Source organism: Dermacentor variabilis, chromosome 11 (genome assembly GCF_050947875.1).
Source record: "Dermacentor variabilis isolate Ectoservices chromosome 11, ASM5094787v1, whole genome shotgun sequence".
Lineage (NCBI taxonomy): Eukaryota > Metazoa > Arthropoda > Arachnida > Ixodida > Ixodidae > Dermacentor > Dermacentor variabilis.
The window spans coordinates 118853776-118881439 of NC_134578.1; the positions used below are offsets into that span (position 1 = coordinate 118853776).

The following is a 27664-nucleotide window of genomic DNA, read 5'->3' on the forward strand; positions in this document are numbered from 1 at the left end:
GAGGACGCGAGGAGCACCGTGAGGCAGTATTAAGGATTGAAGTATGAATGCAGCAACTTCAGAGGCTGAGGCAGAACTCACACAAGTTGTTTCGGCGTAGCGTGTCAAGTGATCAACGGCTGTCACAATCCATCGTTTACCGGTGAGAGTCACAGGAAGAGGACCATACAGGTCAACGCCAACGACCTCAAATGGTGGCGACGCACAAGGAACCGATTGCAGTTGTCCGCTTGGAGCTGATGTAGGGAGCTTTCGACGCTGACATAGGGCGCAGGAAGCGACATACCTCGCTACACTGGCAATATGTACATTTATTTACATTTGGTTTTTCACTGGCAAAGTGTGTGTACATTTTCTCATATGGTTTCCCCTTTCTTCTTTGACATCATGATTTCGCATTGTCTTGTTGATTTGAAGAGTAGTCTTGTTGCATTGGTTCATCCTCTTGGAATTCGTATGCATAGTGCCAAGTACAGGGTTGTATTTTGCTTTCACTATTACTTTTGTTGTCACTGACGGCTGCGCAGCTCTTGCAGGTTGCTCCCTCCAATGTGCAGTTATACTACTCTATCAATGTGAGAGTGTGCCTACTTCATCTAGCTGTATAAACGCGGTCATATTCTTTCTCTTTTTGTTTATAATTCTCGTAACTGGTTTCTTCGTGCATGCGCATCGGTTCCAGTGGAGGAGTTTCTGCCCACATTAACCCGGTGCGCGCCGGTGCGATTTGCCGAATTCGCCGTGAGTAAGACTTCGAACGGCAGCTAGAAAAGGGTTCCATGTTTGAGTTTCAGGGCAACAGAAATATGTTTTGTCATATATTCAAATTAGAATCCGACACTATCATGTCCGTAGGTTGTGTCTAAGAGGAACATTACACATTTTCTGACGCATTTTACTTTCATAAATTCAGTTAGCTCAGTAACGCCTAAGCGCTAGACGGAAGGCCTGCGGGGTTCGGGAGCGTTTTTCTGATATGCGCAATGACGCTGACATTGGGCGCCGACAGCGGATTTTCTGCGACACGTGGCCCTTAACGCTGTAGCGTTAAAATTCGTTTGGCAGGTGAAGGAAAATGGCAGTAAAGCTTAGCGTGAGATGCGTGGAGCAAGTGGAAAGCGGTACCTGGTGCAATACTTCACCAAGAAATGATGGCCATGAAGAGACAGAGCACGTCATCTATCTGTGCTTGCCTTCTTTCATGCCGGCTCGCTGATTGCCCTACCCTATTTTCTTTCTCTCCCTTTCTGAGCATAGCCATGTTATTACAATGTACTGTGAAACACCTTCTACGCCCGGGCTCATTCCGATGCCCGATGATCTGGTGTCTGGTGACTGAAACTGATAAGACGAAGATGAGACGATGCTGCTGGCGCAGATGTTACCACAGTGAAGCGCGGTGTAACTATAAGTGCATCAAAGATAAGAGCCATCGGCTCAGACAACGGTGCACTGAGTGGAGTGAGGGCATTTCGCGCACACATACACGCACAGTCGCGCTCTTAAACATGGCACAGTCGTCATCTTAAACATGGCACAGTCGTCATCTTAAACATGGCCTTTGAGATTCCTTTCTACTCGATAAGAGCAACCTCTGGAGCGTGGGTTACGGCGCCACGTATTTCCCAAACAAAAGCAAGTCGCAGATTTTCAGTAGCCCAAATATAGTCCCATAGCCAACTCGCCCGAATCGAAGCCAACATTTTTTTTCTATAGCCGAATTTGGCTATATATAGCCAAGCCAAGCAACACTGGCGGCGAGAAGGCAGCGCGCACACAGGTAGGAGCCGTCTACACATCCCCTTCATGATACAGCGTACGCGAACGCGCGCGGCCGTGAAAAGTACGCATTTCTTGGCGCAGTCGAAGCCGCCACCCCTTTCTTCCATGCTGTCTCCCCGCTGTTCTCCATATATAGGGTGCGACATTGAGCCGCGACGGTCAGTTCCCCTTGCGCTCGGTGTCGAAATGCGCATTTGCTGCCGGAGCACAACGCCACCCCCTCCTCCCTTTCTTCACCCAACGGGTTCTTGCGCGACGGAAGACAGCGCGTTCCCTCTGCACTTTGTTTCTTCGCGCGCCAGATTGAGCCGCGATCGTCGGCTTCCCTCGCGTCCCTTCACTCGCACGTACAGCATACGACGTGCGCCAACGAAATTATCACCCATGAACTTCATATGAACAGCACGGTGACGCCGACGGCAACGGCAAAAAAGCGTCTGGAGTGTACGTATAATGGCTGTTGCAATAAAAAGAAATATGTTGTCAAATGCCTTGCCGTTCCAAAAGGAGCAAAGCGTTAACTGAAAAGATTGACAATAGTTGGTTGTGGGAGTGCCAGATGGCAATGAATTCCACTGATTGAGCTAATGGTAGTGTGAGAGGTGAATTACGGTATTTCTTAAGTTGAGCAAAAATTGGTTTGACTTTGTACGCGCGAACTAACCTAGTTGATATGTGATGTGCTGTGTACGCGCATCCCATAATGAAGTTCCTGTGCGCTACACCCTGGGGCACGTCGGTACGGTCCATGCTGCAGCTGTACAGAACAGTGTTTCCGACATGTTTACAGTACATTTTGCTGGTTTTGGCAAACACTTGCAAAACAATAATTCGCACCATCGCAAGCTTGCAAAGCCAGGCTCTACGGATATCTTTGCCCTACCACAATGCGCGTCGACTCTTGCGCCGATCATGATTGTTAGAGACTACTTAATTCCAACATAGATCCCTGTTTACAGCCTGGGAGCAGAATATACCCTCTCTCTATAATGCTGATTTGGCGGCGCAATGATCTCAAGTCACATTTACCTAACTTCTTGCGGCACATCAAGGCTGCCTTCTTACGGGCTTTGCACCACCAATAAGACGACTGTTACCCTGTGGTGCTTACTACAGCCACAAGTACACATCACAATCATGGGAACTGCGAAAAAGACCAGTCATTCCAGTGGCTCTACGACACTTGACATTGTCATTACTGAACGAGGTATATGAACAAAGAACGCACATCTACACCGATGCATCTGTCTCAGCCACCACCTCCACATGCGTTTCTGTCGTCCCGGCCTTAAAGGTCATAATGGAGTTAAAAAAAAAATGAAGTTCACAGTGAAGCACATAACGACCTCAATAGGGTCGCTCTACGCGCCGCTATTTATTACATCGCGCAAGCAAAACTTCGAATCTTGGTCCTGATTTGTGGCTCCAAAGTAGCCCCTAAGAATCTGCAGTCAGCTTCACAACGCAAGATCCATGAGCAACTGATATTTGAGAATAGAGAGGTTCTCCATCAAGCCGTCACACACGCACATGACATCGTTTTCTAATGGATTTCGTGGCACTGTAGCATCGTCAGTCATTAGCTTTGTGATGATGTCGTCCAGTCCGCCCATAAAGAAGCTCTCACACTTCCTATACCCTTATCAAAGACAGACGTTGCGACGGCCATTCGTTTACTTGCTCAAACGAGGACTGAAAACTCGTGAAACAACCCGATTTACTCGAACTGTAGTTGCCATCAGCTAGTTCCTGCGCTGAAGCTGAAGATCGCATCGCACTTCTCCCGCCGTGATGCAACTTTAATCTGTCGCCTCTGGTTAGGGGTGGTTTATTGCGAAGGCTTACTCAATTATTGTTACTGCTGAATAAATAGAACAAGAGTACCACTGACATTTTAAAAATAACTAATGCTAAATTATGGCAACACTGTATATAAGGCATCTAGTCTTTCTCATTGGATGATTTCTGTGTTCTGTCCTTGTGTCCAGTTCGGTGCCTATGTACGTTTTCGGCGTTCCTCCCCGCAACCTTGCTTACTGCCGCCTTGTAGAGTGGGCTGCAGGCGCCTGTCAAGCTGCCGTTTGTTCGTGCAGCTTTTACCTGCAGCATCCTCCATCTTTCTTGATGGGAAATAGACAATGTTATTATTATTATTGTTATTATTATTATTATTGTTAATATTATTATTTCTCATTGGAATTTTCAACACATCTATCAGTGACTCATGCACGTGTGAAGAGTTGATCGAGCACGTCTTGTGCTTCTGCAATCTTTATGAGGTCGAATGCGACCTTCTTTGGAGTGTGTTAAACCGATTAGACAGCAGAGCATTTTCATAGACAAATTTTCTAGGCTTGACAGAGCGAATCGGCATTCATACGATCCATAAAGTCGACTGGCCGTAGTTTCAGATTGTAGGCTTGAAGTGACGAATTGCACGTGTTCACATTGAGAGCACCTCATTCCCTCCCTATCACTTATTTTTTTTTTCATCCCGGAAACCCCTTCCCCCTTGTAGGCTAGCAAACCGGACATGCGTCTAGGTTACCTCACTGCCCTTCCTTCCTTCTCTTCCTCCTCCTTGGATGTTAAACAGAGCATAAAACAAGGCATGGCAGAGAACGGAGACATCGTACGAGAATGGCCACGGGTTTACGAGGTTCTTCGTGGAACGTTCGCCAGTGCATGTGTGCGGTGGTTACATTGGCGCCTTTCGTGTTGCGCATTTTTGTTTGTTACTTATCTCAGTGCGGCCTTATTAAGAAGTGAATATATTGCGCATAGTTACGGAATATCTTTTTTGCGCGAGCTAAATCTGCATTCTGATGAAGACGAGTCGCAAGACAAAGCATATGCATCGGTAAATATAGTTGTGGCTCCTGTGTTAGCCCGAAATATTTTGCTGTGCCGAAGGTGCAAGAGCAGTTTAGTAAAATGAACGCAACTATTCCGTCTATCAAGGCGAGGCTTTGTTAGGAAAGTTGAAGCAATACTAGTAATGAATTTCACAAGCCTTAATGTACGGCCTTCTTGGTAAGATAACTTAATATTTCAAAAGCATCGACAACAAGGACAATCGATTGGACACGTGTAATTAAGTGGCAAAGAAACTCACTTCATTTGTAAGGAATCGGTTGGTGATATGGGCTTGCTGTTTAGTCATCATAGAAAAGACCACCAAAACACGTGCCCGTCTGTCGTTTCTTGCGTCTAAGCTTGGTATCGGTAAGCGCTTGCGTGAGTCTGGCGTTTCTCCTTTTGTCCGTGTTTTCCTGCGCTTTACCGAATAACATTCCCTGTTGGAAGGAGTGTGATCTGCGACTTTGCCTCGTAACGTCATTCAATAACTATCAGGAGAAAGCAACGTTCCAATAATCCAGAGGCACTCTTCGAGTATTTTGGCTATTTGCATTTTCAAGCCCTTCTCAACAAATGTTTGTTCTAAAATGCACCTGTAGCACGAGTTGCAGCGGTGGCGTAGAGGTAGAACACCCGCCTCGCGTGCAAGAGGTCCGTGGTTCGAATCCCGGTGCCGGCAATATTCCACCGGATTTAAAAAGAAAAAGTCCGCGTGTTGATAAAATTGCATAAACAGGCCTGGAGTGTGGCCTAATCCCGGTGACCAGAACCGGTAACGCACTCCCTCACCAGAGCAGGATTGGCCACCCTGGTGCAGTACTTGCCCACAACCTCCTATATGAACAACACAATCAAACCCCGGCCCTCAGTCCCCAGCAGTTGTGAAGCAACTGACCACGGCGGCGGTCAGGCCTGCGACGCAGCAGAGGGTGCTAAGAATCACTGGCTCCGGACAGGCCGCCATTGGAATATGAGCCTGGCAACGTTTAACGCTAGAACGTTATCTAGTGAGGCGAGTCTAGCAGTGCTATTGGAGGAATTAGAGGGCAGTAAATGGGATATAATAGGGCTCAGTGAAGTTAGGAGGCCAAAAGAGGCATATACAGTGCTAAAAAGCGGGCACGTCCTGTGCTACCAGGGCTTAGCGGAGAGAAGAGAACTAGGAGTCGGATTCCTGATTAATAAAAATATAGCTGGTAACATACAGGAATTCTATAGCATTAACGAGAGGGTGGCAGGTCTTGTTGTGAAACTTAATAAAAGGTACAAAATGAAGGTTGTACAGGTCTACGCCCCTACATCCAGTCATGATGACCAGGAAGTCGAAAGATTCTATGAAGACGTGGAATCGGCGATGGGTAGAGTGAAAACTAAATACACTATACTAATGAGGGACTTTAATGCCAAGGTAGGCAAGAAGCAGGCTGGAGACAAGGCAGTGGGGGAATATGGCATAGGCACTAGGAATATCAGGGGAGAGTTATTAGTAGAGTTTGCGGAACAGAGTAATATGAGGATAATGAATACCTTCTTCCGCAAGCGGGATAGCCGAAAGTGGACGTGGAGGAGCCCGAACGGCGAGACTAAAAATGAAATAGATTTCATACTCTGCGCTAACCCTGGCATCATACAAGATGTGGACGTGCTCGGCAAGGTGCGCTGCAGTGACCACAGGATGGTAAGAACTCGAATTAGCCTAGACCTGAGAAGGGAACGGAAGAAACTGGTACATAAGAAGCCGATCAATGAGTTAGCGGTAAGAGGGAAAATAGAGGAATTCGAGATCAAGCTACAGAAAAGGTATTGGCCTTAACTCAGGAAGAGGACCTTAGTGTTGAAGCAATGAATGACAATCTTGTGGGCATCATTAAGGAGTGTGCAATGGAAGTCGGTGGTAACTCCGTTAGGCAGGACACCAGTAAACTATCGCAGCAGACGAAAGATCTGATCAAGAAACGCCAATGTATGAAAGCCTCTAACCCTACAGCTAGAATAGAACTGGCAGAACTTTCAAAGTTAATCAACAAGCGTAAGACAGCAGACATAAGGAAGTATAATATGGATAGAATTGAACATGCTCTCAGGAGCGGAGGAAGCCTAAAAACAGTGAAGAAGAAACTAGGAATTGGCAAGAATCAGATGTATGCGTTAAGAGACAAAGCCGGCAATATCATTACTAATGTGAATGAGATAGTTCAAGTGGCTGAGGAGTTCTATAGAGATTTATACAGTACCAGTGGCACCCACGACGATAATGGAAGAGAAAATAGTCTAGAGGAATTCGAAATCCCACAGGTAACGCCGGAAGAAGTAAAGAAAGCCTTGGGAGATATGCAAAGGGGGAAGGCAGCTGGGGAGGATCAGGTAACAGCAGATTTGTTGAAGGATGGTGGGCAGATTGTTCTAGAGAAACTGGCCACCCTGTATACGCAATGCCTCATGACGTCGAGCCTACCGGAATCTTGGAAAAACGCTAACATAATCCTAATCCATAAGAAAGGGGATGTCAACGACTTAAAAAATTATAGACCTATCAGCTTACTGTCCGTTGCCTACAAACTATTTACTAAGGTAATCGCAAATAGAATCAGGAACACCTTAGACTTCTGCCAAGCAAAGGACCAGGCAGGATTCCGTAAAGGCTACTCAACAATAGATCATATTCACACTATCAATCAGGTGATAGAGAAATGTGCGGAATATAACCAACCCTTATATATAGCTTTCATTGGTTACGAGAAAGCATTTGATTCTGTCGAAACCTCAGCAGTCATGGAGGCATTACGGAATCAGGGTGTAGACGAGCCCTATGTAAAAATACTGAAAGATATCTATAGCGGCTCCACAGCCACCATAGTCCTCCATAAAGAAAGCAACAAAATCCCAATAAAGAAAGGCGTCAGGCAGGGAGATACGATCTCTCCAATGCTATTCACAGCGTGTTTACAGGAGGTATTCAGAGACCTGGATTGGGAAGAAATGGGGATAAAAGTTAATGGAGAATACCTTAGTAACTTGCGATTCGCTGATGATATTTCCTTGTTTAGTAACTCAGGGGACCAACTGCAATGCATGCTCACTGACCTGGAGAGGCAAAGCAGAAGAGTGGGTCTAAAGATTAATATGCAGAAAACTAAAGTAATGTTTAACAGTCTCGGAAGAGAACAGCAATTTACAATAGGCAGCGAGGCACTGGAAGTCGTAAGGGAATACATCTACTTAGGGCAGGTAGTGACTGCGGATTCGGATCATGAGACGGAAATAATCAGAAGAATAAGAATGGGCTGGGCTGCGTTTGGCAGGCATTCTCAGATCATGATCAGCAGGTTGCCATTATCCCTCAAGAGAAAAGTATATAACAGCTGTGTCTTACCGGTACTCACCTACGGGGCAGAAACCTGGAGGCTTACGAAAAGGGTTCTACTCAAATTGAGGACGACGCAACGAGCTATGGAAAGAAGAATGATAGGTGTAACGTTAAGGGATAAGAAAAGAGCAGATTGGGTGAGGGAACAAACGCGAGTTAATGACATCTTAGTTGAAATCAAGAAAAAGAAATGGGCATGGGCAGGACATGTAATGAGGAGGGAAGATAACCGTTGGTCATTAAGGGTTACGGACTGGATTCCAAGGGAAGCGAAGCGTAGCAGGGGGCGGCAGAAAGTTAGGTGGGCGGATGAGATTAAGAAGTTTGCAGGGACGGCATGGCCACAATTAGTACATGACCGGGGCTGTTGGAGAAATATGGGAGAGGCCTTTGCCCTGCAGTGGGCGTAACCAGGCTGATGATGATGATGATGATGATGACCTGTAGCATAGAGCGTTTCCGCCGGAACGAGACCCTTGTCAACATTAAAATTTGTAACTAACCTGAAAGTATTTGTTATTCCATATTTTCAAAGTCAATGGGAAGTTGCCAACCCTATGATGTATATATTTCTAATTTGAAAACATTTGCTATTTATGTATTCATTGAGAAAAAAACATAATTTTCGGAGTGGCTTTGCATTCTCTCTTGGGAGGGAACTCCAAGGCCTCACGGAAGGTTAGCACGTTAGAGTGTTTGAATTACGTTAGGTTACAAAGAAAAGAATGTGATCGTCCCTACACACTGTGCCCGTGCATGAAATGTTGAGCAGTATGGTCGCCTAACTACTTTACTTCAAAGAAGGTTATGAAAATGCTGCCAAATAGTTCATTTCTTGTATTTCTCTTTCAAGACCGCAATGCATTACATAAGGGGAGGCTTTAGTACGTGTTTTGTTTCTCACAAAAACACACCATTTCGTGGTGGGTTGTGCCTTCAAAAGGTTGAAACAACACTGGCAATAAAGCCGCAGTGAAGCGTGCATTTGGTGTTAGTGTGGTGTGCGAATTGTTAACAACAAACCACTCATTACATATTTTTCGAATGCAATAAAACAGAATGCATTATGCAGTTAGTTCCAATTTATCTGTTCCTCGGCGTGAGAATTGAAACCCTTTTGATAATGAATTTTTCCGCGAATTGTGCCAGATGCGCGCTAGAGCTAGGAAAATTTATGTAAAGAAGGCTTCGTCTCACATTTCGCTTTCCCTTAAATTACAAATACAATGACAAAAAGCTCTCCTGGTGGCTTTACTGCAGCGCCAATGCAAAGGCGCTCTCACAAATGGTGTTTTTAAGAAGATCCGTCGGGGCTCAGCATTCATTCGGGGAAAGACTATCAGCGAAGCTGTTAAGGATGCCTACATGGGTAGGATACATTATGAAATGAATTTGTTTTTTCATACAGCACCATACTACGCCGACACAAGGCCACCGCTGTAACTGCACCTCCTTGCAACTACCGCAACCACTGCTGCAGCCGTGCTGGCACTTCCAACGCGCATGGCGCTGTAACCACAAGAAGCGCAGGCCACTGGCACACGCGCCGTCCCCCCGCACTCATTCCCCTTTTCTTTATTCGTCAAACAGGATTTAAAGCAAATGCAGCGCATGAGGGTCAACTTGCCACACTAAGCGCACTTTCCTATATATTGTGTTTCTCTTACAACGCCGCATTTGTTCGGTTATATTGAGACCCAAGATATTATACTTATTTCAGGAAGTTGGCAGAATGCTTGAATCCTGATTGACCTTCACTGCCGGCCGGCCCGGTATTGCACTATTTCCGGGATCGGTAGACGCAGTCCTACCCACGTGCCGTGATGCGGACGTAAGCCAGCCAGGTAACCCCCCCCCCCTCCCCCCCTGCCGCCTGGGAACGTATGTGGGGCATCCATACGGGGGTAAACGACAGGTAAACAGCTTCGCTGTAAAAAGCTCTTATCTTTAACTTCACCGCCACAAATGGTGTCTTTCGGGTTGTAGGTCCACAGTTAGTCCACGACAATCTTATCATTTTTAGAACAGACCGGTGTTCACTTTTGATCTTTTATCAAGACAGCTCACTTTCTTTAACCGCAAACGCAGTTTTAAGCTTTGCATTTCCGCCACAACCAGCGGTCTTCCCTAGACGTGCCAGATGCTCTGAAGTATGGTGCGGTCTTTTCTGATTAGGCTGAATTAGCTCGATAACAAAGAAACTGAAGCGAGAGCCCAACGGCAGAACATGTCCAGCAAATTGTAAGTCGATCAAGCCATTTGCTAGTTGTCATGCGTCAGCACTGATTTTCTTCATCACCCCGTCAAGCTATCATGTCACCCACGTAAAGCAGCTCAGTCATCTAGGCTACTTCCCCCCCCCCCCCCCATCAACAAAGGAAAATGAAACCTAACTGTGAAAACAGCCGCTGTGATTGCTCAAGCGCCATATTCATGATATTCAGCTGCTTTACGTGTCGAGTTTATGAGGCAACTGTGGGAATTACTGACATGTGCTGAAAAGAAGCCAGATTATTCAGACTATTCAACTTAACTTTTGCATGTCTTAGAGAGATATCAGCAATAAGTTCATGTTAGCAAGACATTTTTACAATAAACAACTGCTCTTGCAGAGAAAAAAAAAATGAAGCTGCAGTAGAATAAGCAATGAAACTTGTCAAGGTAGATATAGCATAATGCAGCTGTAGTCTCGCATTTATTGACGCATCATACAGCTACGTACATTCTCTCCCATCAAATGGCACATCAATAGGGAAATTACAATAGTGCTTCCAAATGAAATCGCACTCAAAATTGCTCGCTCTGACTTTGCTTTCAGCGGTCCAGAAATAGCAGTCTGCCATCCCTGCAAAATGAATGCATATTTATTAAAGTCTCATAGAGATAAACATCGAGATAAAGACGCAAAACTTTCTCCTTATATTTTACCGGAGCGCAGAGAAGCAAAACATTCGAGAGTTGAGCAAACAATTCGAAATACAATGATTTTCATGCGATCTATAAATAAGGCTATTCGAGCTAAAACGATGTGAACACCAATATTCTCCTCGTGGGGATACGAAAAGCGGAAAATACTCACTACAGCCAAAGCCACAAATCTCCGGACGGTTAGGCATCTATTGTCTGTTTACTTTTCGTGTAGCTGTTTATTAATGAAATGGGTCTACTTAAAGGGACCTGTCTCACTTACAGTATTGCTCCACACGAATGCATCAGTGATACAATGATGATAAACGTGGCCAATGGCGAGGGGGATGCCTCACATCCGGCATAGAGAGTGCAGTCAGACGGGACGAAAAAAAAAAGAAGTGAAAAAATCTTGCCACTTTCACAGTTTCTAATGTCACACTTTGATTATTTGTGTATGCAGGTGCCCGTCGCACTACACGAGAGTTACGCGCTGCCGTTGATCAGGGTAGGGAGCCTCACGTTCTTCATCCACGCACTACGTTTGTGGGACTTGCACTAGAATGCCTACGACCAGACATACTTCGCATCGATCTTCATTGTAGCATATTTGCCTATATAAACTTCGCGCACTTCATATAGGGAACTTGCCTCGATTTCTTCCAATTACCTTCCATGCTGTGCGAAGCAAGAACAGGCGGTCAAGGAATATCGAGGCATCGCAGAGGTAACGGCAGTGGGAAGAAAGGTGCCTACTGCAGAGAGTTCGATTTTGCGGCAGTTGTGAAATGTTGGAGCACCCATCTCATAAACGGGAGTTACTCAGAATCCTGTTCCTGATGCAAAATGCACAAATTTTTACTAATGGGTCGAGCTGTAGCACAACCGAACGCTCGGTTGTTTATTTGGCTTTTGATCTCGAAAAGGAGCCCAATAGATATTTGTGAAGCTCTGTGGGTGTCTCTTCTCCCACCACAGGTTTGGTGAAATAGCCGTGTATCCACCGCTGCTGTGGTAAGCAGACGAGTGCTGTTATCGGGTAGCAACTAGTAAAGTAAGTCACGCGTGCTTGCGGACTGGTGCCCGGGAGTTTTAAGAAGGTTACGAGGACACCCAATTTAAGGCAACTAGGTGATGTGGGACCGATTGAGAAACTGATGGCAGCCACATCGATCAGCGGAGACTCATTTGGGCCGTACAAAACTAATCCCACAGCGTGATATATAAACCGGGCCATCGGTTCTTGAGAGTGCAGCAGAGAACCCGTAGCATCTGCACTTCGCAAACAAGCGTGCAATCAAGTATCGCGGAAACTCGAGCGGTGTCGCGTATTGTGGAAGCGAGTACAATCCGAATGGTGTGGAGATCAGGTAGCCGATAAGGCGAAGTCGGCTCGCGCAGCAAAGCGCTGTCAGGGGCAGCTTTTTGTCGGCGTCAACAGTACTCCGGCTGCTAAGCAAGCGAGGAAAACTACAGGCAAAGAAATGGTCAGCATTGCGGCAACTTCGAACGGCTCTACACCGCTTAGTGATTCCCCTGGCCACGTTGTTTAAGAGTGTGATAGGTCCTTGATGTGGTCGCACTGATCACACTGATTCCGTCATCTCAATCTGGACAGCAAAAGGAGTGAGATGGCTCGCGTGGGAATAGTGACGGTGGTGACAGTTCGAACGAGCATAGTATGCCTATTTCTCTGAGAGAAATGCACACAGTGAACTTTGCAGAAGAAAGGACTTGGAGCTAGAACTTGAGCTTGCTCGAATTTAATTAGGCATCGTCGTTATATTGCGTGACAGGTAAGGCAACGCACAATCTCTGAGGAGGTATAATGCGTGTCCAACATTTCTGTAAGCTCCTTCCAGGGCCATGTCAAAAGTTTCCATCAAAGCGAGAGGTTCTCATGTGGCTTGATTCAGTGGAGAGCTTACTAGAAGCTCACCCAGTATGCAAAAGACAATGTGGTTTTCGGACTACTACAAACCCATGGCCTACCTAGACATTCGATTCACTGTCAAACAATACGAGGACAATGACGTGACAAAATCAGTCGTTCTCCTATAACCATAGCTGTCGGAATCTGAGTGTCAAACACGCATTTGAACACCAAGAAAAGAAAGGGAGACGCGAAAAACATTCGCGTCCCTTCTCCATCGCTACCGAAACATGTAAAAGGAGGCGGCACGTGAGAATAAGGACCTCGAGGCCCTCCTCGAGCTGATTTTAGATGAGGAGTTGAAAGCCGCAATACCACAAGCAGATATATGTTTGGTTGCGAGAGCTATTATTTGAAGCGAGAACAGGAGCAACATTTTTGCACTGTTACGATGATGCCACGGGCAAAGGGAGATGACGAGGGTTGATATGAATATTTAAGCACACGGACAAGAAGGTAGTAAAAAAGCAAAGCGCTGACCGTGCCGAAGGCATTAGTGACTGTGTAGTCACGATTGACTAGAACTACTACAAGACTACAAGACTTTGACTACAAGACAACTAGTTGGATGCAAGGTTTCAAACAAAGCAAAGCGAAACTGTATGAACTGATCTTACAGGTGAAGCTGTAGGCATTATGCTATTGAACGCCCTTGCCATTCGGAAAATATAAGTAACAAGGATGACCACGGAGAAAGACTATCAGTGCTTTTTGAAACACACACCTTAAGCGCTCCTTGTTCAAGCCGTTGGAATGTTAAAATAAGTTGAAATGACAAAGTAATACGCGTTATCATCCCCACTAGCGCTAATGTCGCATTAATGAGCGACAACGTTGTTCCGGTGGACTTTAAAGCATCCCACGGAACCGAACATTTGGCGTCAGCATTCGGTGATAAGGTGGAGGCAAAGTTCGTCGTAAAACCACTTGCATTACGTGGTGCGGAAACTTTTATTGAAGACGTAGCGGCCACACTTTTACAATCGGCGTTCTTATGAATAGGCGAGTTGGCGACGAGTGTCTCATATTGGCAAAGGCATGACACCAGCTCCACGAACATCAAAGATTGGAGGAGGAGGCTGGCAGCTGGGCGGCATCCATGCGAGCGCTCTGCGCTCAGAATTAGTGCATTCTTGTCATGCAGCCTGAAGGTATCCGTAAGTCAGGCAAACTACAGATAACGCATTAGGTGAATGAGACGGAAACTTGAGAAATATATTGCTACTATGAGTTGCGAAGAAATGGTTTTATTTACAGGAGATGGACGATGGATCGTAGTGTGATCGTAGCACATTCAGGCCTCTCAAACTCCTCGTTCTCTTCGGCGTCTCTTCTTGTACTTGCCTTTCGTAGCCGTTACATTTCCCCGCAAGCAGACAAAGCACGTGGGGCGAGTCAGAATGGACAAACAGGTTAGAAATGCTTTAGGCGAGCAATATGAGTAAGCTGAGTTCTGGTTGATCGCCAACCATTTCACAGGAGGCAAGCTATGATGTAAGTTCGCTCAGGCGGTTCACAACTACAAATGGGCCCGCATATTGTAATAAGCACTTTTGGCATAATCCACGCTTCTGTAGCGGCGTCCAAAGAAGAACCAATTCACCATTTTGGAACGATACTTGCGCGTGACGGTGGTCGTATCTTTCTTTCGAACCACTTTGCGAGGCCATAGTACGAATACGAGCTATTCGACGGGCTTCTTCGGCGAGACACAGTCTTCGACACAGAATCATCATTGCGAAGAACGAAGGGTAACAAAGTGTCCAGAGGGCTTCGCGGTAACCTTGCGTACAGGAGGCAAAATTGCCTATAGTTCGTGATATTGTGTTTCGCCGTGTTGTATACTTAAGTGATGAAGGGCAGCTCGTCGTCCGAGATCTTATGAATGGAGGAGACGTACATGGCAAGCATGTTGGTCAGCATTCTGTTTGTCCTTTCAACGGGTCCATTGGTCTGTCGATGATACGGCGTCGAATGACGGTAGTGCGAAGTGAACAAATGTAGTAATTCTTCAATGACACCAGCAGTTAACTGGTGACCACGATCGCCGATGATGACACGTGGTGGTTCATGACGAAGGGCCACGGAACGCAACAGGAAGGCCGCCACGCAAGCAGCGGTGGAAGACGGTATGGCTGCAGTTTCTGCATACTGTGTAAGATGGTCTAGGCAGACAATTATCCAACGGTTCTTGTTAGATAACGGGAATGGACCCAAAAGGCCAATGCCTACTTGCTCGAACAGAATACTGGGCGGTGTCAATGGCCGAAGGGGACCCGGGGCTGCGGTGGTCAGTCGCTTGTGATGCTGGCACGTTCCACAACTAGCGACATAACGCTTGGTTCTTTCGTACATCTTGGGCCAGTAAAAGCGCTCCTGCGTGCGGTGTAGCGTTCGTACTAAGCCGAAATGGCCGGCTATCACATCACCATGCATGGCGCCTAGAACTTCGAAGCGGAGACTCTCGGGGACAACAAGGAGAAAACGCACTCCATACCCTGAGTAATTAGTTTTGTAGAGCAAGTCATCGCGGATAGTAAAGCAACCGCTGCCTTGAGAAGTAAGGGCGCCGACAAAAAGCGGATCGAGGATGAGATCATTCCGTTGTTCTCGCTGAAAGTTTGGCGCGCCAGGGAACGTAGAAGTAACAGCAGCAAGACAGTCGTCAAAATTCCCAGCATCGCAGTCGGTAGTCGCAGGAGGAATGTGATAGAGACAGTCTGCGTCAGCGTGACGACGGTCATTCTTGTACGATACCACAAAGTCGTATTCCTGGAGGTGCAGCGTCCAACCTGCGAGGTGACCAGCGGTATCACGCAAACCGACCAGCCAGGATAAAGAATGATGGTTGGTGATAATCTTGAATGGTCTACCGTAAGGATAACACCGAAACTTTTGTATGACATAAACAGCTGCCAGGCATTCCTGTTCCGTAACCGCATAATTACGTTCAGATTTGCTCAAGCAACGTCTGGCATATGCAACATGTTCTGCGCTACTGTGGCGTTGTATAAGCACCGCTCCTACACCGATTCCACAAGCGTCAGTGTGAACTTCAGTCGGGCAAGATGGATCGAAGTGACGCTAGAGGGGCGCTGACTCTAGTATAAACTTCAGTTGAGAGAATGATGCGTTACACTCTGGTGTCCAATTGAAGGACGCATTTTGTCGCAAAATAGTTGTCAACGGGTAAACGATGTCGGCAAACCGGGGAACAAAACGACGAAAATACGAACATAGGACAATGAATGGGCGAAGTTCTCGTGCTGACAGCGGTTGATGAAGGAGCTCACCGCTTCAATCTTACGAGGATCGGGTCTGACGCCATCCTTGTCGACTAAGTGCCCCAGGACCAGTGTTTGACGTTCGCCAAACCGGCATTTTTTTTAGTTTAGAAACAGTCTACCGTTCTAGATGCAGTCGAGAACAAGGCTGAGGCGTTCGTTATCTTCTTCAAACGTGCGGCCAAAGATTGCAACATCATCGAGGTAACACATGCATATCTCCCACTTTAGACCACGTAGTACTGCATTAATAAATCTTTCGAAGGAGGCAGGAGCACTGGAAAGGCCAAAAGGCATAACATTAAATTCGAATAGGCCATCTGGAGTCACGAAAACGGTCTTTTCCTTGTCCGCCGGGTCCATAGGTATTTGCCAATACCCCGACCGCAAATCAAGTGTTGAGAAGAATCAATGACGTCATCGATTCGCGGTAGTGGATAGACATCCTTCTTCGTAGATGTCTGTAATCCACGCAGAATCTGCGGGAGCCATTTTTTTGGACCAGGATTACTGGGGCTGCCCATGGACTACACGACTCTTGAACGACACTCGGAAGATAACACTCGGTAGGGCTTCCGGCGGATGGGGTGTGCTGATCCGGTATTTATATGCGACGAACGCGGGACGATGGTAAATGAAGGAATGCATCTCCATGCGTGAAGCCCAATGCAGCATCATGCCTGGCAAGAACCTGTACCAGTGCTTGCCTTTCCGATGTACAGAGAGACCTGCTGATCATGCCAAGCATTAGCTCTTTATAATGGCGATTATCGCAAAGAGAGCAAGCTGTAGAGACGTCCGCCGTTAGTGCCGCTATTGAGCTATATGCGGATTCATGGAAGAGAGCGATTTTCATACCGCGAGGAAGGACAACAAGCCTGGCGGAAGAGTTAAGTGCCCACAATGTGGCGACTCCTTTCGTCGTGCACACGTCAGAGCAGGTCACAAGTACATTTTGTTTAGCACAGTTTATGCGGAGACGCCTAGCTACAAGCTAAGCACAATGAGCGTCAACAATAATTGCAAAAACACGAACTGGCTTCAGGCACAACGATGGTGCAATCACTTCATCAAGAACACTGAGTGTGTCTGTCTTCGCCACGCGAGCTTTGTTCGGAATGTGCTGATATAAATAACTTGTTCAATGATATTTTGCCACAACCACAGTCCACGGAAGCGCCGCATTGTTCGAGAAAATCGATACCAAAAATAACATCGTGCGAACAACGAGAAAGAACAAGGCATTCCGACACAAACACTTTCCCAGCCAACAAAACACTCACAGCACAAACACCAAGGGGAAGAAGCCACTCGCCGCCTACTCCATGAAAGGTAATACCGTCGTTCGAAGAAAACATAATTTTGTGGCCTAGACGATTTTTGAAAGCGAGGCTCATCACAGACGCAGTCGCACCGGTATCAACTAAAGCCATGATCGGTATTACGTCAATTGACAGATTAACTTTGTTTTTCACCATTACAAGAGGCACAGGTATTTTTTGTAAAGACCGTTTGGCGACCTCACCTCCATTGGCCCCGGATGCTAGTTCCCGGCGGCGGTGAGGAAGAACGGCGCCGAGGGGACGGAGAGCGACGGGGATGGTTAGTTCGTAGCGTCAAACTCCGCTCAGACGCTGGCGAATCGCTGCGTCTGGTCTCGTGTGAGAAGTGGTCCACTGGAATAAAATCGGTCGTCCGCAAGTCGTAAGAAGTACGGGTTCAGGGTGGCGAGAACATCGATGGTGTCCTTCGTGATTGACGGCCTTGGCGACCATACCGAGCTATGTGGCCTGTGGAACCGCAGTTGTAGCACATGGGAGGGTCGCGGTTCACAGCATTTTCCTCAAAACGAATGCTAGGCTGCTGCGGGCGGAGAGAAAGTTCGTTGTCATGTGGATAACGTGTCTGTGCTGCTCGCTGAAATCCGTTATATCGGTCATAATCACGTCGTGGTATTAGGGTCGGTGCTGTTCTTGTCGCGGCCTAACAGAAGTCACAGGTCTCGGGTGTAAAAATGCGGCTGTTCTCGTTGTGGCCTTGCGTTGTGGCCTCTGTCGTAGAGACGTGGCTGCTGTCAAGGTGCGAGTCCATAATCCTCAGCGCCCCTCCCCACAGGATACGGGGAAAAGGATGCCACGTTTGGCTCGAAATCTGGTGGAATGCGGAAGCTATGAGGGCCTGAATGTGTCACTTGCGCGTGCCGGTTGAGCTCTTCCCGAACAATTTGTCGGATCGTTGATGCAAGATCGAAGGGCCGGTTGCTGTCTACGCTTGCAACTGTCGTCACATTAGCTATCCTGGCAAACTTCTGCGAGATGCGCGTCGACTTCACTTGCCCGAAAGTGCGACAGTGCCGAATGATGTCGGCAACGGAAGCCAGGTTGTCTTTCGCGATGAGGAAACTGTAAACATCATCGGCAATTCCTTTTAGGATGTGCCCGACTTTGTCTTCCTCAGACAGTCCAGAGTCCACCAACCTACAGAGTTTTCTTGCTGCCTCAATATGGGTCATGCAGGTTTCGCCTGGCACTTGCTCGCGTTGCAGTAGCGGCTTTCTGCCATTTTCTTTTTAGTCGCGGAGTCGCCAAATCGCTCTTTGATTTCCGAAACAAATCTTCTACATGTTGTGAATGTTTACTCGTGATTGTCGAACCACACCAACTCAGTATCCGTTAGAAAGAACACGACGTTCAAAAGCTGAGAAGCGCTGTTCCACTTGTTGGCGGCACTCACCCGGTGAGAATGGGTGAGCTATCCCTCGACAACTTCGTCTGATCTTCCGGCGAAGGGACGCGCATATCTCAGTTGTAGAACTTGTTGCATCTGGGTTGCAAGCCCCAAGGGTAGCGTTGGCCTGGCGGCCTGGGGCACAACTGGAAGCATCCGAAGGTCCTGGCAAAGAATGAGTCGACTGCTAACAGAACAACTTGTTTATTATAGCATCGCAAAAGAGCGGCCGGCCAGGTTGACCGAAGTGGAGAGACGGGAGAGCACGTTACTCGACGGAAGAATTCGAAGCCTCTCTCTTGGCGTCCGGGGGCAGCTGCTTTTATACTCTCGAAGTTGAGGGCAAGAAGGAACGGCTTGCGAGAGGCGCCCGTGACGGCGGGGCACGGACACGCTGAGAGACACGTTGAGACAAGAAGTGACGCATCCGCCGGGCTGTCGCCGGTCAGACCTCCTCGCTTCACAGTTGGGGAGCTCCTCTCCCCGGCTGCCGCGCTTTGACAAGCGTGGGCACCAACATGCACACACACTCACACACACACACGAAGACACGTGGCATTGAAACATGCCTGGACGCGCTTGGCAGGAAGCGTTACGGCAGCGCTGAACGGGCCCAAATGTCCGCCGCTTTGAATGAAGCCCCGGCGTCTGTTGCATCCGCGCCGGCTATACCGCGCGTCGTAGGCAAAACGTAACAGACCGCCCCGCCGGGAGAAGGAGATCCCGATGGTCAGGGGACTGCATCCGCTGTCCGGAGGGATGTCGCTCGATGATGCTCATAACCGAAGTCGGTCGTCCTTCGGCGTTTCTTGAGCGCAGCGCACAGAGAAGACCTCGTTCTCACGTTCACGTTCACACAGGACACTGCAAAGTGACTTCGGGAGAGTTGCCATTGTTGTTCTCGTTCCCAGCAAGCGTTAGAACTACGCCGAAACTCAACCGCTCAGTCAGCAAGCACGACACAACCCTCACTAAGCCCTGCCAGGCTCTTTCCCCTTTTATGCTACTGCCTAGTTCCTTACAGTAGTCTAGCAGCATTCAGAACGCGTCCACAAATACGAAAATTGCACTAGAAAGCACGTCATGACTTTGAAACACTAAACAAAAGCAATATGTTAAAAATCCTACCTCAGGAAGAAAAACATCAGTAACAAACAACTTTGAGGCCGATTCCTATGTTAGGGGCCTCGACTTAAGCCATCGGCGTTACCGCTGAGACTCCACTTTTTGTAACGCACCTCAAAGGAATATTGTTGCAAAGCGAGGCTCCAGCGCAGGAGGCGGCCGTTTGTGGAAGAGATGTTCTGCAGCCATTGGAGAGGGCAGTGATCCGTCTCGAAGCATGCGAAGCGGAGACAGCAGCGAGCGACCGTACACCAGCTCAGCTGGCGAAAACCCCGTAGCCGCATGCGGCGCGGTCCTCAATGCAAACATCACCCCAGGTAGACACAGCTCCCAGTCAGTTTGTCGTTCAAACCACAATGCTCTCAACACGCGCTTCATGACGGAGTGGAGCTTCTCAACGGAATTCGACTGTGGGTGGTACACTGAGCTGTGTAACAGCTTTACCCCGCACCTTTCGAGAAAGGCTGTCATCAAAGCGCTAGTAAACACTGTGCCCTGATCTGACTGGATTTCCGCAGGAAAACCAACTCGCGCAAGTATGGACAGTAGTGCATTGACTATCTCAACTGAGCTGAGTTCTTTAAGTGGCACTGCTTCAGGGAACTTTGTCGCTGGGCAGATCACAGTCAAAATGTGTCTGTACCCCGTGGTTTTTACCGGCAAAGGTCCCACTGCATCAATAACGAGCCGTCTAAAAGGCTCCGTAATGATAGGTACCAACTTTAACGGCGCCCTCGATTTGTCCTCTGGTTTGCCCACCCGCTGACAGGTGTCACATGTCCTCACGAAGTGTTCTGCGTCACGAAAACACCCTGGCCAATAGTACTCTTGAGAGAGACGGTCCTTAGTCTTCTTAACTCCTAGGTGTCCGGACCATGAACCTCCAGGCGACAAACGCAACAGATCCTGACGGTAGCACTGAGGCACGATCAGCTGATCGAACTCCACTCCCCTGCGGTCTAGATACTTCCGGTACACGACCCCACCTCTTTCGACAAAACGAGCATTTTTCTTGGCGATACCTTCCTTGACATTGTAGCGCATGTTTTCTAGGCTGCCATCCTTTTTTCGCTCGGCTATCAAAGCCGACCAGCTGACTTTTAGCAACCTATTGAGTCCATCTGACGTAGGCGCGATGAGCAAATCTGCAGATAGCTCTTCTAACTATCCTGTGTCGGGCATTTCCTCTCCAGTATCTGGTGCCTTCAACGCTACAGGCTCAATTATATTCAGTTCGGACGTGCTCTGAATATCAGCTTGCTGTGCCTCCGACCCTTCGACAACGTCGGCCCTGCAACTACCGCCTTTGCAGCGAGCTCCTGAACTCTCGATCTGGTTAAGGCCTCAACGCTAGCCTCACCAAACAAAAGCCCCTTCTCGCGCAGGAGGTGATCGGACCTGTTCGAAAATAGGTGCCGGTACTGGGGGGCGGGGGCAGCATAGATGACACTGCGGCCTCCGTCTCAAGTGCTCCGAAAGGTCCTTCAGTAAGCACTTTTGCTACGGGCAGACACACGCTATCAGCTTCCACGGCTTCCTTGATCCATGCGCACTCGCCCGTGAACATATCGGCTTCTACGTAAGAGGGGTGAACTACATCCATTGTAGCTGTGGAATCACGAAGCACTCGGCACTCTTTCCCGTTCAAGAGGAGGTCTCGCATGTAAGGCTCGAGAAGCTTCATGTTCTCGTCAGTGCTGCATAATGAAAAAACACGACTTTTGTTATTGTTTCTGGACACTGCGCCGAAAAATGACCCGGCTTCTGGCACGTATAACAAACGCGCGCTTGCCTCGTCTCGAACCGGTTTCTGCGTTCGGCTTCGGCTGCCGCCGTCTCCTTACGTTCGGTCGGACTGCTTTCACTCGCATCCGCACTACGTGGGTCCCCCCTTGCTCTCATGGGTGTGAACTTCGGCCTCTCAAACTTGGAGCCAAATTCACCCTTTTGACCGTCCTTAGCTCCGCGAGCCAGACGCGTCACAAACTCCTCGGCTAGCTCGGCGGCTTTAGCCACCGTACAAACGTCTGGCCTATCCAAGACCCAGTACCGCACGTTCTCAGGTAACCGACTATAAAACTGTTCCAGCCCGAAACACTGCAGAACTTTCTCGTGGTCACCAAACGCTTTCTCTTCTTTGAGCCACTCCTGCATGTTTGACATAAGCCTGTAGGCAAACTCTGTATATGACTCACTTCTGCCTTTCTCATTTTCCCGAAACTTCCGACGGAACGCCTCCGCTGACAGCCTGTACTTTTTTAGCAGACTCAATTTCACTTTGTCGAAATCCTCTGCCTCCTCTCTCTTCAAGCGAGCGACTACGTCGGCCGCCTCGCCGGGTAACAAAGTGAGCAAGCGCTGTGGCCACGTTTCCCGAGAGAACCCCTGCTTCTCGCATGTTCGCTCAAAGTTAACCAGGAACAAACCAATGTCCTCTCCAAGCTTAAACGGCCGCATCAGGTCAGTCATTTTGAACAATACTCGTTCTCCTGCACCGTGTGCCTGACTTCCATTACGAGCGCGTTCCATCTCTACCTCGAGACGCTTCATTTCCAAAGCGTGTTGACGGTCGCGCTCTTTTTCTTGTTGCTCTCGCTCTTTCTGCTCTTTACGTTCGCGCTCATCTTTCTCTTTTTGCTCTTGAAGTTCGCGCTCCTGTCTTTTTGCCCTCTCCTCAATGGTCTCAAGGCATTCCGACAGCTCGTCATCCTCAGCTTCTAACTCAAGAATAGCCCTTAGCAGTTCTGGTTTTCTGAGTTTGTCTGAGACACCCAGACCCAACTCTCTTGCAAGCTCCAGCAATTTCGGTTTGCGCAACGACTTCCAATCCATGGCTGCTCTGAATGCTGCTTTCTCTACTGCCTACTATTCTCTTGCCGCAAACTAATCCCGGCAGCAACGACAACCACAATTACCAGCTCTGTTTCTGACACTAAGAAAAGCCTGGTAAAACTCAGAAGAAGAAAGTCCCGCACTCACCAAACCTCGCAGCCAAGAAATCAGCACAGTCGTTCCGCTGCAGGCAACCAGTCATCACACAGGGCTCGTTGCATTGCTCCCGGATGGTCGTATGTGCTGCACAGCATACAGTCAACCGCATATCTTCGCTGCTGGCCTCCGTTGTCGCGATCTCAACGCTGGCAGACAGTTGTTGGAATCTCAGCGCTGACACCCGTTGGTGCACCTGGGTCGCAAGCCCCAAGGGTAGCGTTGGCCTGGCGGCCTGGGGCACAACTGGAAGCATCCGAAGGTCCCGGCAAAGGATGAGTTGACTGCTAACAGAACAACTTGTTTATTATAGCATCGCAAAAGAGCTGCCGGTGAGGTCGACCGAAGTGGAGAGACGGGAGAGCACGTTACTCGATGGAAGAATTCGAAGCCTCTCTCTTGGCGTCCGGGGGCAGCTGCTTTTATACTGTCGAAGTTGAGGGCAAGAAGGAACGGCTTCCGAGAGGCGCCCGTGACGGCGGGGCACGGACACGCTGAGGACACGTTGAGAGAAGTGACGCATCCGCCGGGCCGGCGCCGCTCAGACCTCCTCGCTTCACAGTTGGGGAGCTCCTCTCCCCGGCTGCCACATACGAAGACGCGTGGCATTGAAACATGCCTGGGCGCGCTTGGCAGGAAGCGTTACGGCAGCGCTGAACGGGCCAAAATGTCCGCCGCTTTGAATGAAGCCCCGGCGTCCGTTGCATCCGCGCCGGCTATACCGCGCGTCGTAGGCGAAACGTAACAAACGGAACTGGTCGGCGCAGCAGTTGGAATGGGCCGTTGTTCGTCTGCGTCGTGAGACATATTCAACTCCGGCGGATTCGGTGGGAGTCCAGCAAGGCGACGGCTACGTCGAAGAACTTGTGGTTCAGCCTCCGTCTTCGGGTGTCGATTACCCCGCACCTTCCACCACAACTGTTACGAAGAGTTGCGAAGAAAAGTTTTTTCAGGAGATGGACGATGATCATAGCGTGATCGTAGTGCAGTCCGGCCTCAAACTCCTCGTTCTCTTCTTTCTTCTTGTGCTTGCCTTTCGTATCCGTTACAATATGATAATGTTGAAAGTTGAAAGTCAGCAGAACGATGTGTACAGGTTTCCATAGGAACAGCGTAATCAAGAACAAGTGGAAGCCGCATGGGTTCATGCAGAAAGATGGAAGGAAGGCATGCCAGTCATATAACCGCATAGCTAATGTATCCAACAACCAGTCTCTAACGTAGTTCACGTGCGAGAAAATATCCAACCCAACAAATTGCCCGAACGAGGCAATGAACGAGGCGATTTTAAGTTGCTGAAACACAACGTTGATGAGGCTGCTACCCTTGTGACTCCTGATCCATTAAAGGCAGACTTGCGCTTCTTATACATTTCGTCGCTCGCTGCTGGTGCTTGTCTTGCACTGATGTCGGATAGCAATTGAGAGTTGCAATTCCTTTCTGCAGTTATTTATTATTATGTATCAAATGGAAGCTGGGTAGGTCACAGTAGAAATGGCATCATTGACACTGATATATATATATATACATATATATATATATATATATATATATAATGTTTGAAACGTGGTTTATAGGGGCTCCAGTGAGTGTGATCACTGACCGTAGCCCACTTTCTTACCTCAGCAGCAGCGTGGTTCAAGGCCAGCTAAGCTTCAGCTTTTCAGCGGCATGATGTGGCACTCCGCCACCACAATGAAAGCCATCACATTAAAGTGTATTTATTCCCTAAGCTGTCTAATGAGACTGGGAAAGGTAATCAGTCCAGGCACAGTAGCGCACGTTTGATGTCTTGGGTTTTGGGGCTAAGTGACAATTTGAATTAGTTTAACCGACTCCAATAGTGGTGTTTTGTTCCCATTGATAAATGGTGGCTTAAAGGGAAGCTGAAACGGTTTTCAATTTCCATGAATTGCTGGCATTGGGAAGAAGAGACCTAATAATTTACGGTTCCGAATTTTTTTTCTTCGTTTTGTTAATATGAGGGGCGGAAATCGCTTTCTAAATCACCCCCGCGGACTCGACCCCATGGCTTCCCGGAGCGCCGGGTGAGGTGGTTGCCAGAGGAGAGAACCGGCGAGAGTGACGTCATTCACGGCGACCGAGCTGCCGGACCGGCGTGCTGGCATGTACTGGCATGCCTCTTTTCGTCCAGCGCTATACTGAACGACGCTACGAGAGATCTGCCGCCGCCGCCGCTGCCGCCGCTCACGTTTGTTTTCTTTTGCGATTTTCGTAAAATGTTCTTTCGTGAAGCTGCCCGTCGCGGCAGGTTCACGTGCATGCTCGCGCGAGCAAACGCCGATGGCACGCTGCGAAGCATAGACGGAAACGCGCGCAGTAATAAATTTTGGTGACGGGACTTCGTGCGTAGCTTCTACAGCGTTGCACCTGAGGTATGAAATTGAGTATAGGCTTGCCTAGTGACATTCGACGTACGGTTGCAGTTATCGTTTTTACCATGCGGCGTTGCTAAAACAGCCTAATCTCTTGATGTCAACACTAGCATGGAGCACGCATACCGATTCTTGATCGAGCCACAATCGCAAAGTCGTCGAACCATAGTATGAATATTGCACATGTAATACCTCTGGCCATCTCTGGATCTGTATGATGAGCAACTTCCGTGACTGTACCTTGCAGCACTGCATGTGCGCGGTTTGAAACGCGGCACTTATGTTCGCGATCGTGTATCAACACTAAAAAAACCACGGGACTTTAGACAAGCAGCGGCAAGGTGCTTGACATCGCGGAATTGCACCCGTGTTTACAATCTAATGAGAAGTTAGTGCTTCGGCATTCTTCCAGCAGCAAGTTCCCAGCGACACTTTAGCGCATTTTTTCTCTTGTCATTGGAACGTGCAGCTACATGAAAAAGAACATACGTACCAGCTAAGATTTCCAACGCGCGAGAAGGTGCACAAATAGCTCTCGCTGTTGACACACTCAACATCGTCGTTGCCGCCGTTACCGCCATTGCCGCCATCGTTTTCCGTATCGGCTGTCGGTTCGAACATGTACGGCGAAAATACCAGCTGTCCGAGACAGCGAGAACGTTCCATAATGCTTACAACTCATTTATGAAGCCAGAACAGAACAGCGTGCTACGCTCTGAAACGGCGGCATGCGGCGGCGGCGGCGGCGCCAACCGGCGACTGCCGCTACTGACGTCACAGCGGCCCCGACCAATCGCGGGCAACAGCGGCGTTCGCGGGATGCCCTGAGGCGGTGGCGCGTGTTTTCTTGAAAAAACAGCCGCTTGCGTTTGTTTCCGCCCTTTTTGAACCAGATATTCGTGTTCAGGGGACACAAAACTGTAGAATGCCGCAGAGAACTCATTTTTTTTCGCAAAGTGTTTCAGCTTCCCTTTAACTCACCCTGGGGATTTGTAAGCGCGTTGCTTTATGTGTATGCACTTGCTCGAGTGACGAATGAAGTGCTGCCGCGCCAATACTTTCTGTTCCTGCAAATTACTTATTCTTATTATTGATTGATGAATTTGGAAAGACAGCGTAATAGATAAAGCCAACGTTCATTGTGTATTCAGTTTTCGTTCGACTTTAGTCCGATAAAATGCGCGTAACTCACGGGGTCCGTTTGTCTTACGGTATCGCATCATAGAGATGAAGCTCTGTTGAACAACTGACCTGTCTGATGTCGAGGTCAACTACACAGAGTTATGTCAAGCGAGACCAAAACTGAAAAATAGTTCGCCGTCGCAGGTTGCTAGATCACAATGTATTTTGTATATAAGCAGCCATCGCATTAAAGCGAAGCTGAAGAGTCCGTCGAATTCAATAAGACGCTCATATACGGATGTGGGAACCTTATAAACCATGAAGGTAAAATTTTGGGGGGGATTTTTCACTTAGGAGCGACGCAATCGTCGGTTAAAATTGCGCTGTAGCTCCGCCCCCCGTCGAGCGCCGCGCGCTGCTGCTGACGCTGACGATGCGAGCGGAGACCGGAAACCGCGGCTTAGTGACGTCAACGCTGGTGTTCCGCTCCTTCGCAGTCTCCGCGACCGTGCCTGACCGGGCTTATTTCTGCGTGCGTGCCGTCCTAATCTGCTTCGCTCGACCCTACATTCCTTTATTTGTGTGTATATAGGAGTGGTAGTTGACGTGCGCAGCATCAATTGAACTTGTGGGCCGATCATGCCGGCGTTCTGTGCAGCCTACGTTTGCACGAACACCAGCGGCCGCGACGATGTTACGATGTTCCATTAGTTCCTGCAAGACAAGAAGCTTTCAGCGAAGTGGGAGGCTGCTGTGAAGCGAAACAACTTCAAGCGCTCAAGAAAAAGTGTTGTGCTCTAACCACTTCCGTGACGATTACTACCGGAGTTTATCAATAATGCGTGCTTTGGGTTCTCCTAAAAAAAATAGTTAGCACGCTGAACGGAAGGTGCATGTTTATCGCCCACCTTTGACGCAGGTTTCATCGCCAAGCGCCGCGAATTTTCTATTCGCACGTGTGTTGTGAAACAGCCTGCATGCAGCTACCATAACGCAGTGCAAGCGTAAAGTTTGCATGTGTTGGAAAGCCTGCTCACGCCAAGACGCTGCACTCCCCCTTCTCTCGCACACATAAGAAACCGACCATCTCATGTAGCCGACGGAATTCGCCGGCTACGAGTAGCGTGCGGATGGCGCGCTGATGAAGGTTCTATACTACACGTGCTACAACAGC

At 48.4% G+C, this 27664-nt stretch overlaps 1 protein-coding gene across 1 annotated transcript in view; it reads right to left on the minus strand.

Moving 5' to 3' along the window:
- Positions 1 to 10679: 10679 nt before the first annotated feature.
- The window catches only part of LOC142563570 (uncharacterized), a 344963-nt gene continuing 327978 nt past the window's right edge, over positions 10680 to 27664 (minus strand). The window contains exon 11 of the mRNA XM_075674155.1: positions 10680 to 10853. Coding sequence (XP_075530270.1) covers positions 10704 to 10853 — 150 coding nt within the window. The 3' untranslated portion in view covers positions 10680 to 10703. The remainder of the gene's footprint in view (positions 10854 to 27664) is intronic.